Raw genomic sequence first — 18,748 nt, forward strand, 5'->3', positions numbered from 1 at the left:
TTATAAATCAGAGAGATCCCAGGCTCTCTAATACTGTAAGAAATTAGTAAGTTTAACATTTCTCTGCAAAAGATCACAATGAGAGCAGGTTGATCATCCCCTGTTAGGTGATGTAACCACAGAAAGAGAGCACTGGTTAGCCAGTGACCCACCTGAATGCTGATGCTGTACTTTTTGCTACTACCAGTGGTCCTAACCAAGCATACTCCCAGTTATGTTCTTGTTTCTGGGCCTCCACGTTCTTCACCCATCACATGATCATTTTATGTACTCTGTTCTATTAAATTAATATCAGCAGCAAAGAAAAACAAAAAGAAGAAATATGCTCAATCAAAGGCCAGGGAGAAATAACAGTAATTCATATGAGCTATGAGTGGCTCCTAGGTGGGCATTTCTTCATAGCTGATGGTGAACATCTCTGGAAATACACCCTATAAACTTTGAATACACCTTTTTTTTTAACTGTTTTTTTTTTAAGAGAGAGAGAATTTTTTTTTAATATTTATTTTTTAGTTCTCGGCAGACACAACATCTTTGTTTGTATGTGGTGCTGAGGATCAAACCCGGGCAGCGCGCATGCCAGGCACGCATGCCAGGCGAGCGCGCTACCACTTGAGCCACATCCCCAGCCCCTTTAAACTGTTTTGAATGGTATTCCATAGCTGTGATCCATAGTTGCTGAGCTATTTAATCCTGGTGATGAAGAGCAAGATTGTATAGATATCATATATCTTTAAGAAATCTCAAATCTTAATCAGGTTAGTACTTCTTAAGATAGTTTAACAAGCCAGGTGTGGTGGCACACGCCTGTAATCCCAGTGGCTCAGGAGGCTAAGGCAAGAGGCTGAGGTAGGAGGATTGCAAGTTCAAATTTCTAGCCTCATCAACTCAGCAAGGCCCTAAGCAATTTAATGAAACCCTATCCCATCCCCTGGCTGGGTGAACCCCTGGGTTCAATCCTTGGTATGGGGGTGGGAGAAATCCTTTAACACATACTATTTATACTTTTCTTTTGACTAAAGAGTTTCTGTATATTATAGGCAAAATTAAATTGTCTTCACGTGAACTTACTATACTCTTGAAACCAAGGAATTCTGCTGCCTTTTTTTTTTCTATGTAAGAAATATACTATAGTATTTTTCATAGATACAGATATTGGGCAGTAGTCCTAAGACTGGAAGAACACGGAGATGAGGCAGAATTTGTCTTTTATTCATTATGGACATGTTCTCATAATTTAAGAAAAGTTTAAATAAAAAAGGCTATGGCACATTTTTAAATTAGACTTCTTTAGAAGGCCTGTAATACAAATATAAGATAAAAAGAACTAAGATTCATGAAATTAGTTGGTCTTCACTAAAAAATATATTTCAGATTAAAGATTAATGTTAACAAGTAAATCAAATCAAGCTCTTTGTTCACATGTCCAAAATTTGTAAGGTTATAGGAGCCTTGTTCTCTGCTGAATTCCATTTAGAGAAGTCTCCTAAGTTGGAAGCATGAGAGGTGAAAAAATGGACATACCTTTGCAATAAGAATCCAACCTTGTAGCAATGAGTTTCATAGAAGACAAAGAATTATTTTAAAGGAAACAGTTTTACTAGGCTGTATATTCAGTAAGAGCTTTGTGCACTGGGAAATCATGGCTTTGTGTGCTTTGTTGTGTTCCCCTTAAGAAGCTCCTATTAACCCTATCTTGTGATAGTAAATGTGTTATTGTATGAAGATTCATTTGTACCTTACACACTGTGGACCCAACTTACTGCTTTGATTCTAAACCTATATAATGTGAGAGTATCATTCTGTAATATGAGACTTGTTGCTTTTCTGTCCTTCTAGATGGAAGAAGATAAGGGTTCAGTCAGCTCAGCATATGAATTTGCTGAAAGCCAGCACAGAGGGGAGGACAGTAGGCACCTGCTAGCTGAGGCTTGCAGCCAGCAGGACAGTTGTTGCGTGCACTAGGTAGTACTGCGCTGGACCTTCCTGGGGACTCATCTGCTAAGTTCTCATGCTTGGGCCATGCCATGGAGCACTGACCTGATGTTTCCATGTTTACTTTTCTAATTCCTTCACTGTTTCTCATGACGTTGTTTTAGTCTTTTCCTTTTTTTGTGGTCTTCACACTTTTTATGTCTATCACTGAGTATCTTATTAATCTTTCTTTGGAATTACAGTTTCAACACCTCTTGTCTTATATTCAAGAAATCATTCCTTCTCACTTCTTTTGTTTTTTAATATTTTTAGTTCTGGATGGACACAGTACCTTTATTATTTATTTGTATGTGGTACTGAGGATTGAACCCAGTGCCTCACACATGTGAGACAAGCGTTCCACCACTGAGCTATAACCCCAGCCCTTCACTTCTCCTTTTGAAAATATGTTATGCTGTATTTCTGACTTCCAAAATCATTTTCCCCTTTGAAGTTGTGGCTGTATGACATTTTATACATTTTAACTTAGACATTTATAAGTGGGTGGCTTATAAGCCCACCTCTTGAGTTGAATAATCAAACAGATAAGTGTTTAGACCTAGTGATTTTCTGTTGGCATATATTTAACAAACTTTCAGATCTTTTCATAAATTTTTGAAGTCATATCTTTGTAATAAAAAATATGAACTGAAAAGGGTTTAATTTACTCTCCTTTTAAGGAGTAAGACCTAACTGCTTCTAGACCTAATTAGGATATGCAAAAGTGTTTTGATTGGTAGTAATTATGAAGGATAAAAATGCCTACCACTAATAATTACATTTTTACTTGGACTAATTGCCATTATTATAATTACTGATCAAAAAGATGCTGTTGTCTTGTGTGGGATAATCAAATGATAAAGCAAAACTTTAAAACAAAGTCACTTAAAGATTATATACTTTTCAACTATTATGTATCAGACCATATTATATAACAGAACACATATAATAATTGGGAAAAATCCTAATTATTCTATAAAACATGTTTTAAAATTAGATTTCTTTAGTGAATTGACCTAAATGGATTGTCCTAAGTAGAAAATTCCTCTCAGTTATTAGAAACTTAAAAACTCTGAATTTTTATTTTGCTTTGATATGCTTCATGTGATTGTATGGTGCTTTAATATAGAAAGATTTTTATTTTCTCAATATACCCCAATTGAGCTACAGGGAAAGCTCATGTAAAGAACTTAGCTTGGCCAAAAAAAAAAAAAAAAGATCTTGCTTTGCTAGTATTTGTATTATGCTCCAAGCAGATAATCTACTAGGGTACCTAACTATGCTAGAACTATAAAATTAATGTCCTCTATGATAGTAATTCCCCAAGGGTTCTAGTTCAAGTTGGTATCTCATTAGACAGGGATCTGGTACTACTCTGCTTTAAGATGTACATTAAAATGTACAAGATAGCTGGGAATTAGGTTCTTAGAATGCTCCCATTAAATAATAGGGGCCTTATTATTATTATAAGAACGATTAGTGAATTTTCTCCCTTATACCCTCTGATATTAATTTATGCTCCCCATTAAGTTGGAGGATTAATGTTTTTCCGATACTGATACTTTCCCTTACCTAAACTATAAATTCCTAGTTGTATATCGTCATTTATATAACTATTTGAATAAGCACATCATTAAAATAAGGGGACTTTAGTCCCCTTTGAAACTGAGTGAGACAAATAATCAAAATAAGCTTACCTTTTAAATATAATTCTTACCGTTTGTTTATTTTCATCAATTTAGGCAATACACACAGATATCTCCTTTCTAAAAAGCCCTAAATGACAGTATGGAAGTATTTTACTTACATTTATAACTGTCTTTCAAAGTTCCAGTATTTCAGAGTTATTATTTGTTTTACTGAAGGAGAAGGGAAGAGGAAGGGAGTTAGAGGAATGAACATGTTCTAGAAAAAGAGGCCTTAAATGAAATGCCAGCCATCTGAATGCCAGCACTAACAGCTGTCTACATTGCAGTTAATGAGATGAAGCACTGATTTATTTTAAGGATTTTAAATACCTTTATTTTGTTTTTGTTTTTGTTTTTTTAACGTAGTATTAAGGATCGAACCCAGGGCCTCACGCATTCTAGGCAAGCACTGTGCCGCTGAGCCACAACCCCAGCCCTGATTAATGATTCTTAACCAGATTTGTAAGTCAGTAATATTTGATGATTATTGATTTCATATTAAAAACAAATACATTTCTATAAACACAACTTTTTTCCAGATAAGTTCTCTCTCTTTTTTTTTTTTTGGTACCAGGAATTGAACCCAGGGGTGCTTAATGACTGAAACACGTCCCCCCCAGCCCTATTTTATATTTAGAGACAGAGTCTCACTGAGTTGCTCAGGGTCTTGCTAAGTTGCTGAGACTAGCTTTGAGCTCGAAATCCTCCTGCCTCAACCGCCTGAACCACTGAGATTACAGTGTGCACCACCACACTAGGTTTCCAGATAACTTCTTTTAAAGCTCAACAGGGCATTCACACTGATTATCCAGTATATAAAACAGCTTTAAAAGACAAAGACCTAATAGAGTTAATAGCATGACAATTCTTATCTAAACTTAAATCATGTCATAGAAGTGATCAAAAATGCTAAAAAGTGTAAGATAATTTTTTAACATTTTATAAGATTTAAGGAAGATATCAATATGAAAATAATGAATATAAGAGCAATGAGCCAGAATTTATTTCAAAAGGCAAGTTCTATAAAGATGAACATTTTCATTGGCCATACATAGTCATGTTGAATATCCAAGATGTTTTGCTTGGCAACCCTCCTAGCTCTAAATTACATAGTTGTTACTGGGAAGCAAGTGTAGTAGAAAGTGAGGCTCACTAATAAATCAAATCTTCTGGTAAATTAAAAACTATTTCTTAGTGCCAGGCATGATGGAACACGCCTGTAATCCCAGCTGCTGGAGAGGCCGAGGCACAAGGATCGCAAGTTCAAAGCCAACTCAGCAACTTAGTAAGGCACTGAGCAACTTAGCAACACCCTGTCTCTAAATAAAATACAAAAGGGGGCTGTGGACATACCTCAGTGATTAAGTGCCCCTGGGGTTTAATCCCTGGTGCCAAAAAAAAAAAAAAAAAAAGAAGTTATTTCTTGGTGCCACCAGATAAGGTCTCACTACCATTAGTTTGTTTATTTGCTTTTCTGTGTTTATAAATAGCCCCCCCCCCAAAAAAAAAAGCCCTTTCCTTACTTTGAATGAAATAAGACTAAATACTCCATTCCATTTCTGCCAACCCTCATTTCAAGTTGTACTGGCAGCTGTGGCTACATCATCTCTGGCTGAGCTCCTGGTTATGTATGTTAGAAAGTAGTGGAACTTTAAAATCTGCTAGAGAATAGTACAGTATTTTCTGTAGAAATCTTTACAGAAACAGTTACCCAGCATTCAGCATTTTCTAAGCATCTGGGGCTCTTTTCTCTTTGAGGGAAAAAGGAAATAATTTTAATTCAGAAGATAATCTGAAAAAAATATTTTTTTATAACAGTTCTGACATTTCAAGATATTTATCCCCCTCCCCCATCTATCTCTATCTATCTCTGTCTCTCTGGGGTTGTTCATAATTTAATCCCTGTCCTTAGGTGATCAATGCAGAGTAAGGTCTGATACATAATAGTTGAAAAGTATATAATCTTTAAGTGACTTTGTTTTAAAGTTTTGCTTTATCATTTGATTATCCCACACAAGACAACAGCATCTTGTGTTGTGTCCATCTACAACTTAAATTTTTTTTTTTTTTAAAAAGAAGTACCATACAAGATCTTTGTCATTCCCAGCATGTCTGCTGAAATGTGCTGAAGGACCAGTTTGTTATTTTCTTGATTTTAATTTCCTGTCCATCATGAACTAGTGCTTTTATGAGAACAGTAAAAATGAATTATTAGGCAAATGAAAATTTTAAAATATACAAAATTACTCCCAATTTTTAAGTTATTATTAGATTCAACAGTTATAAAGTTGTTCTGTCAGATTTGTATAAAATTGTCTAAACTCTGTCAGATTGGCATAAAAATCTTAAAACTCTTTCTCTCACCAGACCAGCAACACTTGCTTTGTCAGCCAGTAACAAAGTATTTACAGATGAACAGAATCAGGGATCACACTTTGAGCCACACTACTGGTCGTTTTGCATGGGGGCAATAGTAACAACTACTCCCTTACACCCAAGCTAAGCTTTGTGGTGAATACACATGATACTCTGCCCCCACACAGTTATTTGTTCTCTGTCATCACCCTGAGATGCCCTTTCTTTCCCATCTCCAGCTATGGCAATCCCACTCATCCTGCCGGATGTATTTCCTATTTTCATCAGATCTTTCATGCCTTCCCACTGGTACTACCAGCATCTGGGTCTGGGCCTTCCCCTCTCTTTTCTGAGTAGTTTGCCTCATACATAGTTGAAACAGGATAGTAGCTTGATAAAGAATTTGGGACTTTGGAATCAAAGAAACCAAAACTCAATTCCCCACTTGAATGTGACCATGAACAAATTCTTGACCTCTGTTTCCTCCTCTTAACTGGAAATGGTTGCTTGGCACAGTGGTGCATGACTGTAATCCCAGCAATTCCGGAAGCTGAGGCAGGAGGATTACAAGTTTGAAGCCAGCCTTGGAAACTTGGTGATACCCTATCTCAAAATAAAGTAAAAAAGGTCAGGGATGTAGCCTACAGTAGAGTGTCCCTGGGTTCAATCCCCAGTACCAAAAATAAAAAGTGGAGGTGATTATGGTGCCTCTTCCAGAAGGTTGTGTTAAGCTTTCAGTGAGACAACTCATGAAAAGCATTTTTCTTAGTAACTAACACATACATAGTAAGCATTCCCTTAATACTTAATACTCTTAGAATGTCTTTCTGCCCTGTCTCTCTCAGCTTTTTCTTTACCCTCACCTCACTAGATTGAGGGTTGGGTTGCTCCTATGGGCACTGGCCCAGTACCTTGTTCAATAAGTGTAAGTTGATTTTAAGTGATGCTAACAAGCAGTGGAATGGAATCCAGAGGAAAAGATTACTCATAGTTGGAGAAATGAGGGAAGTTTCCTGATAATGATAAGATTTAAACTGAACCTTGGTGCAAGGTCAGCATTCTACCCTCCTTCATGACAGCTGCAACACGCCCACTGGCAGGGTGCATTTCATGGTTGGCTGGTATGGAGTCTACAAAGGAACTCAGGAAGTAGAGCAGGAAAGGCAGCCTGGAGATAGGTTGGAAAGGGCCTTCAAGGCCACTTGAGGTGTTGTGTTTTATCCTTTGACTCCAGTGGGAGCACCAGAGTCAGGTTCCTTCAGAAGGTAAATTTGAGGTTGGGGGAAACTGGAGACCAGGGACCCAAATGTGACAAAACTAGGAAACTGATGAAATCCTGTTACTTAAACCAGTATTTCCCAAACCATTCCTCTGAATATTAATGTTCCTCCTGGTATTGATTACTGTTTCCTGGTGAAACAGGGTGGTAGAGTGTGGGGGTTAGTGAAAAAAGAGAATCCTAGTATGTGAAGCTTCCCCCATGGAGACCAGCACTCCATGTGCTATGTGTTGAATCCTGTCTTACTGACAATCTTTTACGTAAGTCTGTTTAGGATTTCATTGAATTAGTGTTTTCCAAACTTAAGTGACTATAGATTTTGTTTTTCTTCTGTGAAATATCTAGAAACATCTCAAAAAACAGAGTTTAAGAGACAGTGCCCTCAACAGTTCTAAACCAAGGGTATCTAAATGAAACAAGTAAGATTGGGCTCTTTCTCAGTGTTTAGCAGATCCTAGGATATTGGTGCAACCAGGCAGTTGCCAAACAGGAGCAATGTCCTGTCTCACACTGCTCAGTGTTGGGCAGGAGCATGGATCTCATTGGGACCTCACTGATTGCTTACACTCAGAAGGCCAGGATATTTATGTTCCACCACATTCACCTCTCTGTCCATTGTGTCTCCACAAATGTCCTTTGTTGCCATGCCTCCACATGACACATGGTGATTCCCAACCTTTGTGGAAGTGTCCATTCTATTGAATTTGTTTTTTTATTGTTCTCCTTCCCTTGCCTTCAAAGGATCTGTTATGCAGGATATTATATATTAATGAAAAGTGAATTAAAATTAATATTTAAAAATGACAACCCTTGAGAAATTTATTAGGAGCACTCCTGACTAGCAAAACCAAGGTTGGGATTCATTAAGCTGTGTGGTCATACCATATTTTTTTTCTCATTCTAACATAATTAAAATTGTTATTATAATGTAATTAATTATCTTGCTGGGCTGTTTTTGCCTGAATCAATATAAATCTTGGATATTTGAGAACTTAATTCAACTTTAAATCTTAATAGTATTATTTATTAACTTGTTTAATGAAGTTTAACCCATGTGCCACTAGACCACTCACTGTTAAACAGATAATGAGATGGATGGCACTTCATAGTTGGTTAGCAATTTAAGGTAAATGATATTTTTTTCAAAGATAATTATTGAGTGGATTTATGTAGAGTGCTTAGATCTGGCACATAGTACACCCTGTATCAAGTGTTTGCTCCTATTATTGTTATTATTCTTATGAGAGATTGGGCATAGGTTCCTGTCTGGTTGTTACTTCCCAGTCTTCCAGATAATTCACATTCCAGTTTCCATGATTGCTACACTTTTTTTTTATTGTAATTGCAGGAGCATTTCAAGAAAAATTAGAATTTGCTGAATTTCTGAGTGACTGATATGAGAATTGATAATAATAAATTATTAAAATAGGCTATTAAATTCCTAAATCCTTGCAGATTTAAATACTGTCTAGCTTATTATGTTTATATAATTTTTTACTAGACTTGTCATGAGGATACAAGGCTTTTAAATATTTTTTATGATTATGCTCTATAAAATTAAAACCTTGTATACAGTTCCATATTATAGAAAACATATATACTTATACACATTGCTTTTGGTTTTAAAGTGCTTGTGATTTTTTTTTTTAGTTCTTTTATATTAGTCCAAATCTATAAATAACTAATTTTTTTTTCTTTTCAACTCCTTCAGCTTACTGAAACAAATTCAAGTATCAAGTGCTTGGACTCCATGTGCTGCTTCCCAGAAGGAGAAACAGCGTGCGCATCTGTTAGAAGAATGCTGGAACGAGTCATAGGAAGATGTAGTCCAACACACATCAGCAGGTGTGACATTTCTCTAAGTAGCCTTTGCTGCAGATGAGTACCTGTAAACTGGAACAGGATGAACCTGCAGCTCTAGATATCCAATAAATCAGCAGCTGGTTTTACCAACTGAAGCAGGAAGTCTACTACTTATTAGCACTCTTTGATGGTAGATTTCACTTGTGGCTTTGGGGTGGGGTTCTTTCACTCACAAAGGAAGAGAAGGCACTTTGAAGAGACTTTTTATCCAATGAACAAAATAATTCTGTTTATATTCTTTCTAAAATGTGGCAAATACGAATGTGTATATGATACTCTTTCTTGGTTTGTATAACTTTCTTTTTTTAATAATACCTCTACTACTGCTTGATTTCCTGCTGAGCTTTTTCCTATTTGTCTTTACAAAATAATCTCCACATACAGTGAAGTCAAAGTTCTTTGCTTTTCCTATTCTTCATGTCTGTTTTCTTGTCAATCAAGGTTGAACACAGAAGGCTGTATTTCTGCCCCCGACTTCTTACATCTGTAATGGAATTAGTTGTGATTTTTAAGTTTCTTTAATTTGATATTTATTGTCTAATTAAAAGTTTATAGGGTTGGGGTTGTGGCTGTATGATAGAGTGCCTGCTTAGCACATGTGAGACACTGGGTTCGATCCCTAGCACCACATAAAAAAAAAAAAAAAAATGAGTTTTTTTTAAAAGTTCATAAGTTAGGTCTTAGACCTAATTTATAAGATTATGGGTCAGAAGAATCTTAGCATTTTTGTCCCCTCCCAAATCTATTTCTTGAATTAGATTTATCACAGCTTGCTTTTGTGGATCATAACAAAAAATGACATTTTTTAGCAAATCCTATTTAAAACTGATTTGACACTGAAGTAGATTCATTTATTCATACATTTACTCAAGATATATATCATTATTGAGGGGATACTAGGGAATAAAAATAGCTCTCTCTGTACTTGGTATTCTTTAGGGGAATGATATCATACTCCCAAAATCAGAACAGCAGTGCTATGGTGTGCGTGAAGGCTTACAGTGGACACAGATGTTGATGCCTGTTGTTCACAGTGTGCCATATGAATATTATCACTTACCATCTCTGCCATGGCTTTGGCTTGGGAAGTGCCCAGGAGCAAGAAATGAAGGATGGGAGGGACCCTACTCTTGCCTACTAATAAGCTTTGTGTTTTTAAAAAATTATGAGAATGATATCATTCATGTATTTTAACATTGAGGAAACTTTTACTGGTGAACTTGTTAGTTCTCACTTTGGCTTTGGTTATGGCCAGGACTTTATAGTATAGTTGGGCTGATAAATAGCATTTCTATGTTAACATAATGTTCATGGTTTTAACTCTCATTTATTCTGACTTAATTATAATATGTGATCCAAAATACTTTAATAATGCTGTGATATTATTTTGTAGTAATTTCATACCACATAAAAGTTTACCATGAGCAGTTAAATTTACTGGGATTTTGTTATATCTTATGCAATGGTATTATAAAGTACACCATAAGAAAGTAGCTCTGTCATGCACTTAGGCTGGTGAGTTTCCCAAAAGATGTTCCAGAAGGATCTTGTGTTTTTATTTTACCTGGTAACAGTTTTATTGCACAGAACCAAGATAGGAGTTAGATTAAGATACTACAATAGAACTTAAGTAGAATTTTTGAAATTTCTACTTTAACAGAGATTCCTCTTATATCTTTGATAATGATTTTAAAAGCTAGAATTAATTTTAAATGAGAAAAAAAATTGTTCACTTTCTACATCTATCCATTTCTCTAATATCAATTGTATGATGCCCCAATATGCTTTGCACAGCCTTTTTTTATTATCCCTTTTGACCCTGTCTCCAAGGGTTATTTAATTTATTTTGGCAGTTCTCTTAAAGGTAGCTATTACCATCTAGTCATTCAAAGTTGTATCATATTCTTTTCTGAGACTTCCTTCCCTAAAAAATGTTTAACTTTATGTTTACTCTCATATTTGACACACTGTAAATCCCTTTTCAGTGTTGTCCAACATCTCAGGTTATATTATTTGTTACTGTTATCATTTTCTCCTTGTACCTAAAATGAAAAATCTACAAAGTCCTTTTAGATCTGTCAGGTTGTATTTTGGGGTTTTTTGTTTGTTTGTTTGTTTGTTTGTTTGTTTGTTTGTTTTTTAGGGGATAAAATCATACAAAACACAGAGCTACTTGGTGCTTTTCAAAGGGCTATATGAAGATTGCCATAGGTCCATCAACATTATATTTAGACTTTAATAGTCATTTTGATATGTAGAGTCTTGTTTTTGTTTTCTACATATAATTGTACTTGTGAAATATGTTTGGCATTTTGATTTTGGAGCAGGCTGTCTTTTTATTTCTATTTCATGTGTAATTTAAGGCAAGACTGAGAACTCCATTACAAAATATAGAAACTTCATGGCTACTTGTTCCATTGAAAGATTGTACATAACAGTAGTGGCTATCACTTAAAAAATACAACAGTGCTTTTGTATTACAGATTTCTCTGCTTAAAATTCTTACCATTCATACACAAAAATTTTACTTATATTTTATTAATTAATGTTGTCAAAGGAATATGCCATATTACAAGCTTAGTTTGAAAGGGAGCATTATGCTGCTTTGTAAAGGATAAGCCATGTAGTAGCCTAAAGAGCTGTCTCAGCAATGAATGATTTTCTGTATGTATTTTACTACAGGTACTTTATCCTAATCAAAACAATCTTTTAAATAGAAAGGAGGTAATAGTTAATATATAGTTCAGCTGTTTAATTTTCTATCAGAAATTTTATTTAACATGAATACACATGTGTGCTTTGAAAAGATAAAAAATGAAGGAAACCTTGCCTAATAAGATTTCTTGTGTAAACAATGGTTGGAAAGAGGGAGGACTAATACAAAATATTGTCAGTTTGGAATTGCACATTTGACTGCAGATAATTGGGTACTGGCAGTTAAGTTATAGTTAAAAGCATGCTTCCCCCTGCACCACCATAAGTACTTAACTCTGTAAGAAACTTTTATATTCTCATTTTTATTAATGTATCCTATAAATACTGGGTGCCTAATGTGTGCCAGATGCAGTTCTAGATGCTAGAAAGACAATAATGAACAAGTCCTTCCTTAAATTAAGGTAGAAGTTGTTCAGGCTTTTCTGGAAACCAAGCTTGTTTTCCTATTTGCCCAATTTTGTAAAATTTCTAGATTCCAAACTTCATTATGACTGTGCTCACTTTGACTCAGACTTGAACTACATACAAACTGAGAGTCTGTAGCAAACATAAGATGTTTGATAAAGAGGAATTGGGGCTGTTTTCAATAATAGTCTCTTCCTCTGATATCTGTGCTTAGGCAAAGCAGGAACTGTGGCAAAAGTTATATAAAATGTATTTATTGTTAAGTGCTTTTAGTTTCCTAAGAAAAGCCACTCTTTATGTGATTATCCTGCTATGTCCTTGATTTAGGGTAATCTATTTTAGGCACAGCAGGCTACTTTGGGTCTTGAGTTATTTTAGCTTAAGTTAACTCAAGCTAATTTAAGTTTACAGCTGCAAATAAAGTATTACATATTGAATTGCTCAAGGGCCTTATCACTCCAACAATAATTAACTTTTCCAGACCAATAAAGGATCATTTTTTTTCCTAGATAAGTGAAAATGCTAGTGACCTGCAAGTGTCTTTGATGTCTTTTGAGTAAACCATTTGCTGCATTCAACCTAATTAGGTTTCAATCTTTAGAGTAGAATTTATAGCTGAAAAGATGTGACAAATAAATATGAATTTCATTCCAAGGCTTTTGGTAAGTGTGGATGTTGTTTTTTTCTGAAATGTCAAAATAGAGTTGTTTTTCAGTAAAACTGAATGTGTATAACTCTTAGTAACATTTATTTTTACTGGGTTATTAGGATTTAAAAAGCATCTCACGCTTTACTACCTATAGAAATTGTTTTAATGCTAATGAATATTTGAATTTTGGCTAATATTTTTATATGATTTATAGAGCATAATTTTTCCCTAGTTTTTATATAATATAAATAGAATGGTCATTCAATGTTGGTCTGAAGAACTTCTCTTTAGCATTTAAAAATGATTGAATCAGTGATTATTTTAAAACTCAAATTGCATTTTGGTCCTAAGTTTTACAGTCAATTTTTTTCTCAATTAAAACATAGGTCCTAGTGAGCCAAACTTTTCTCTTATTGTTACTTTAGATCATGGAGTGCATCGGATCCTTTCTATACCAACGACAGGAGCATCTTGACTCTCTCCACAATGGACTCATCTACTTATTAAAGGGGCATTAGTACTTTGGGGAGCAATTTCACCTCCTTTCCTCAGATTCAGGGTGATCATCCTGTAAATGGCCACACTAGCTGTGAAATCACTTTCTGAAATCTCTGGAGTAGTTCATACTCACTCAGAGTAATAATGACAAACAGAAAATTAAAATGAACCCTTCTCTCCCTTTAATTTTAATCTATTATTTCATGTTAAAATTTGTGAATAAAGAGACATTTTCAGTCTCTTTGTCTGGGTTGTCCCTTGTGCTTATGGGACTCCTAATGGCATTTCAGCTTGTTGCTGAGGCTACTGTATTTTAATATCAAAGTAGAAGGAGATAATTTCTAGTTATGTGTATTTTTTAGAATTAGCTTGATTGACTCTTCTATTTAAACTTGCTTCTGTAAATTATGCTGAAAGTTTGCCTTGAGAACTCTATTTTTTTATTAGAGTTATATTTGAAGCTTTTCATGGGAAAAAAAATGTGAATTTTAAGGAAGTCTGGTCCTGCATTGACCTGTGTTGTTAATTCATTAGTGTTTTTAAGTTCACAGAGCAAATTAGGAGAATATATTTCCAATCATTATTTACTGCAGTATGAGGAATAAATTTATACCTATACCAAATTTCTCTAAATGTAGCCCAGCTAGTAAAGTTAACCTGATAAATGCAAAGAGGGTTTATCATATCTTATATATAAATCAGAAATCGGGTCCAGTCACCAAATTTCAAAGTGATGTATACTAACATTTTTGTGACTGAATATGAAGAACCTATAGTGGGTAAATGTGATACTATTATCATATTATTAATTTGTCTTTATCATTGGATCTTTTGCATGCTTTAACCTGGCTAATATATTTAAATTTGCATTATTTCTCTCTCTTTATCCAAAGGCTCTGTTGAGTATTTTATGACAATGTTGTAAGTTCAACTATATCAATAAAAAACAAATTTGGACAGTATTTAAATATTGCAGATACTTTTAATTATACAAATCAAATTTGGGTAACTATGCTGGGTGTGGTGGTGCATGCCTGTAATCTCAGCAGCTTGGGAGGCCAAGGAGGGAAGATAGATAATGAGTTCAAGAGCAGTGTGGGCAACTTAGCGAGGCCCCATCACCAAAAAGAAGAAAAAAAAGAAAGAAAGAGTAATTAAATTAATAAAAATGGAACAGCCTCTTACGGCCAACTTAGAATTACTCTTGCCTTTCTGTAAGAGACTTCAGAATAAAGAATTTCTGCCTTTTTTGTTGTTGTTGTTAGTGTATGTTATCTAAGTTGCAGCAGACCACCACGGTAAATTAAACTGCTCAAGGTCCCATATAAGGTATATTGTTGGTTGGGACTGCGGAAAGTAAATCAAACAAAGTCTAAAACACTAAATTTTATCAGCAGTAAATAAATTTTAGCAGCAATAAAGTGCTAACAATGAATAATTAGGTACATGTCACTCTAATTAACTCATTACATCTCAAAACTTAATCTCAAAATTTAATTTCTTCCCAAATGTATCATGTAGTTTCAGTATTGTCATTTGTTTTGTTTAAAAGTAATGTTATTTTAAGATTTTGAAGTATCAGTTTATATACTGTAATCTAGCTCTAAGCATACTTACAATTGTAAGTAAGTGAGGTTTTTCTAGATTTTCCCTTGAGAATGTAATATTTCCTTTTTGAAGATTTATTGTGCAATTCTCTACTCATTTCCCATTTCATGAATCCAGGACTTCTGGACTTAGGCTGGTGGTGAAAGAACATAGAGCAAGAATTAAGACTGCACTCTTTTTTGCTAGTAAATTATTTACTTGCTAATCTAATATTTTTTCACTAATGAAGGATATGAAGTTATTCATTTCAGGCTAAATTTCAATTTCCATAAATAGCCCTTCTTTAACAGATATTCCAGTTAGATTTAGAATGCTCTCTTATTCTGGAAGTATGCTAAAGGAATAATATGTTGTATAATGTATACACTCACCAATTCTTGTTTTAGAGAGAAATATTGCAGAAATATTCAGTGGAATAATTTAGTGGAGGACAATATGAAATTTGCTTTCTCTTGGAATGTCTTATAAAGCACATATATAACAAAATGAGATTCAGTAGGTCTGCCTTAGCAGTGTTTTGTGCCACCAAATAAACTAACTACTGACACTAGAGAAGGACCACAGAGTCATCAAGTAGTCTATGGCCAGCTGCAGGGAGATAGGTCAGCTGGCTTCCATGGGTCTTCTCATACATTTGATTGTAATTTTCTGCACTCACCCATTTGCAGTTAGTGAAGAACTTTTTTGTTTCATTGCTTTTATTGTTTTGGTACTGGAGATCAAACCCAGGGTCTGCCTCGCTCATCCTAGGCAAGTGGGCTACTGCTGAGCTATCCCAAGCCCTATTTATATTTTTCAGAAAAAAAAAAAAATGCTTGAGCATGCATGAGCCCTGAGTTCAGACCCCAGCACTGCAAATAAATAAATGGTACTATGTGCTCACCCTGCTTTTTTGTTCAAAACTTCATTTTTTAAGGAAAATCATAAATTTTTTATTTAAGTAGTAATGCAGCCTATAAGCTTCCTGTACTTTTCTAACACTTATACTACAAAACTTTACTACATAACCAGTATTCACAGATAATTTCCCCTTGCATATTCAATGTTGATAATTTTGTTCTTGTCTGCCAAAACCAGAGTGAGATGCTAAATGTGTTACTGCTAGTTTACTAAGGTCTGAAATCTTTTTGACTCGCTGGCTTTCCTTTACCTAGTCTGAAGTCTTCAGGCCTAGAGATAAGGATGATCGCCAGGTTAGTTTCCAGAATTGCCCATCAGCTTTTTCAGGTGACTCAGTGCCCTGCCTTGGCTTATAACAAGCACAGGCTCACCCTGGAAGGAGAAGAGTGGGGATTGAGAACTATAGCTGCCAAGGCTTGCTGAGGATGAAGAGAGAAGTGGGGAGAATTAATGGTGTCATTTCTCTAACTTCCCTTCTCCTTGGGTCTGAAGCTTGTGCTATATAAAGGCTTCCAGAGCTGACCCAAACTCTGGCACTCTCCTGAATAGATTTAATTGAGGCACATCACCTTGTTAGGAGATAACTGCATTCAGACCTATTAGTAGTACTAGGACTGCAAATAAATACTGAAGAAGATTGTGAAATTGATTTGTCTAATAATCTTGAGACTGATGATTGGCAGGAGTCAGGGAGATATATAAAAATTAGGAGACATAAGTTTTCAAAATATACTACTTTAAAAATCTCTTGGAGGCTAAGGGAAAGAGGAATTGTCCATGTTTGTGTTTTCTCTAAAAAATCAATTTGGAGTATAAGCAGGTATTAATAAAATTAACAAACCAAAGAATTGTATTAAAATATGTTCTATTAGTTTTGGTCCCCCTATAGATAATTTTATTTCTACCTTAAAATTAGTTATCTATTTTCATTTTTTTAAAAAAACAATATATTGCTGTTTGAGATGAAATAACTTGAATGATATTCCTACAAAAAACAGATAGTAACTAATGATATGTTTGTAATAATGGTGATTTGTTAGATTTTTATGAAGAATGAGTAGCTAGAAATATTGTAGCAATACTTAGTTTAAAACTTTGGACCTCAGACACTGTGGTTGTCTAATGTAATCCTTAAAAATTCTCTGCATTGTCAGTAACTTTACTATATTTATTGTATAGCTCTCAGTAATTTTTTAAAGTTTATGGAATTATATTTATCAAATAAAAGTATTTCTATATAAGTAAGTGTTTCTCCATTATTTAAGCATTTTTAAATTTTTTTTTTTAGTTGTAGATGGATACAGTACATTTATTTTATTTACTTATTTTTTTGTGGTGCTTAGGATCGAACCCAGTACCTCACAGATGCTAGGTGAGCACTCTACCGCTGAGCCACAACCCCTGCCCTATTGGTATTTTAAGCTTCTGTTCATCATAACCAGCACTGCCAAACTGGTTTCAAGATAAATGTTACTGTGTTTACCCTCCATTATAGTACAAGAGTATCATTTATGCCTTTCACTAACTGCATTTTTATAATATAGAAGTATCCAGATTTTATAAGAAATCAGTACAATTCCTGAAGAAGGGTCTGAAAGAAATGCACCAATTGTAAAGACCGGTACACTTCAAATAGAAATTACATCGTTCATGAAAAGCCATCCAAGACCACTTGTAAATCTGGAAATGCCTTGTAAACATAAAATACATACTCTTTAAGAAATATAACTGTTCAAGCCGGGGCCGTGGTGCATGCCTTAAACCCAGGATCTGGGGAGGCTGAGAAAGGAGGACCATAAGTTCAAGGTGAGACCCTGTCTCAAAAAGGGCTGGGAATGTAGTTCAATGATAGTATACCTAGGGCACTTTAATTCCCAGGAGTGTAAAAAAAGAACAAAAGAGAAAGAAATATAACTGAAATGTATAGAAAATATTCCAATTTGGGGTAGAGTACAGATAATTGTTGAATCTACGTTTATTTTTAAAAGTTAAGCTGTTGTTTTTGCCAAAGTGTTATTTAATATTTGCAAAAGATGCATTGAATGATTTATGTAATTTATTTTTTAAATAAGATATGATCCTAGACAAATCAATTTATCTAGCAGTTTATTTGTTTCAGTACTGGAGATTGAACCCAAGAGTGCTTAGTCAACCGCTGAGCTACATCCCCAGCCCTTTTTACTTTTTGAGACAGGGTCTCACTGAGTTGCCAATGTTGGCCTCAAATTTGAGATCCTCCTGCCTCTGCCCCCTGATCTCAGATCTTGGGCATCCATTTATATATTTTAAAAGGGAGTTGGGTGGTTTGACTATCTTTAAGGTGTTTCAGACTTTTGATGCACAAGAAGTAGAACATGACAAATTATACTGAAGAAGAAATTTAGACCAAAAAAAAAACTTAAGGAAAGCATTTTGCCAGAAAATTTTGTGAGTTCAAAAACAATTCAAGTTTTATATTGAAGAGCGAACTGACTCGGAGGAAAGGGCTATGGTCAATGGAGATAAGTCACCCACACCTATCTGTGAACACCTCCTTTTGTAAGTGGCAGAGATCCTTTTAAGTCAAATGTTTAGTACTAACATCTTAAGATAAAATGATTTGTATTCAGATACGGTTATTAAAAGCAAAGTACACAGATGTTAGGGTTGCAGTTCAGTCACTTTTGACTAACATATACACCTATGTAACCCATGCCCCAATCCAGAAGAAGAACCTTCATCATTCCTGATTTTTTTTTTTTTTTTGGTACCAGGGATTGTACTCAGGGACACTTAACCACTGATTCACATCCCCAGCCCTTTTTTGCATTTTAT

The 18,748-nt window shown here is 34.8% G+C and overlaps 1 protein-coding gene across 3 annotated transcripts in view; it reads left to right on the forward strand.

The window, feature by feature from the left end:
* The window catches only part of Atp11b (ATPase phospholipid transporting 11B (putative)), a 109,003-nt gene extending 91,922 nt beyond the window's left edge, over window positions 1-17,081 (forward strand). For 2 of the 3 annotated variants that reach the window (XM_077795320.1, XM_077795322.1), the window contains 2 exons: window positions 9,008-9,141; window positions 13,354-17,081. In XM_077795320.1, coding sequence (XP_077651446.1) covers window positions 9,008-9,141; window positions 13,354-13,435 — 216 coding nt within the window. In that variant the 3' untranslated portion in view covers window positions 13,436-17,081. The remainder of the gene's footprint in view (window positions 1-9,007; window positions 9,142-13,353) is intronic. The other variant, XM_077795321.1, reaches the window with a different exon arrangement.
* Window positions 17,082-18,748: the final 1,667 nt, after the last annotated feature.

Source organism: Urocitellus parryii, chromosome 2, assembly GCF_045843805.1.
Source record: "Urocitellus parryii isolate mUroPar1 chromosome 2, mUroPar1.hap1, whole genome shotgun sequence".
Classification (NCBI taxonomy): domain Eukaryota; kingdom Metazoa; phylum Chordata; class Mammalia; order Rodentia; family Sciuridae; genus Urocitellus; species Urocitellus parryii.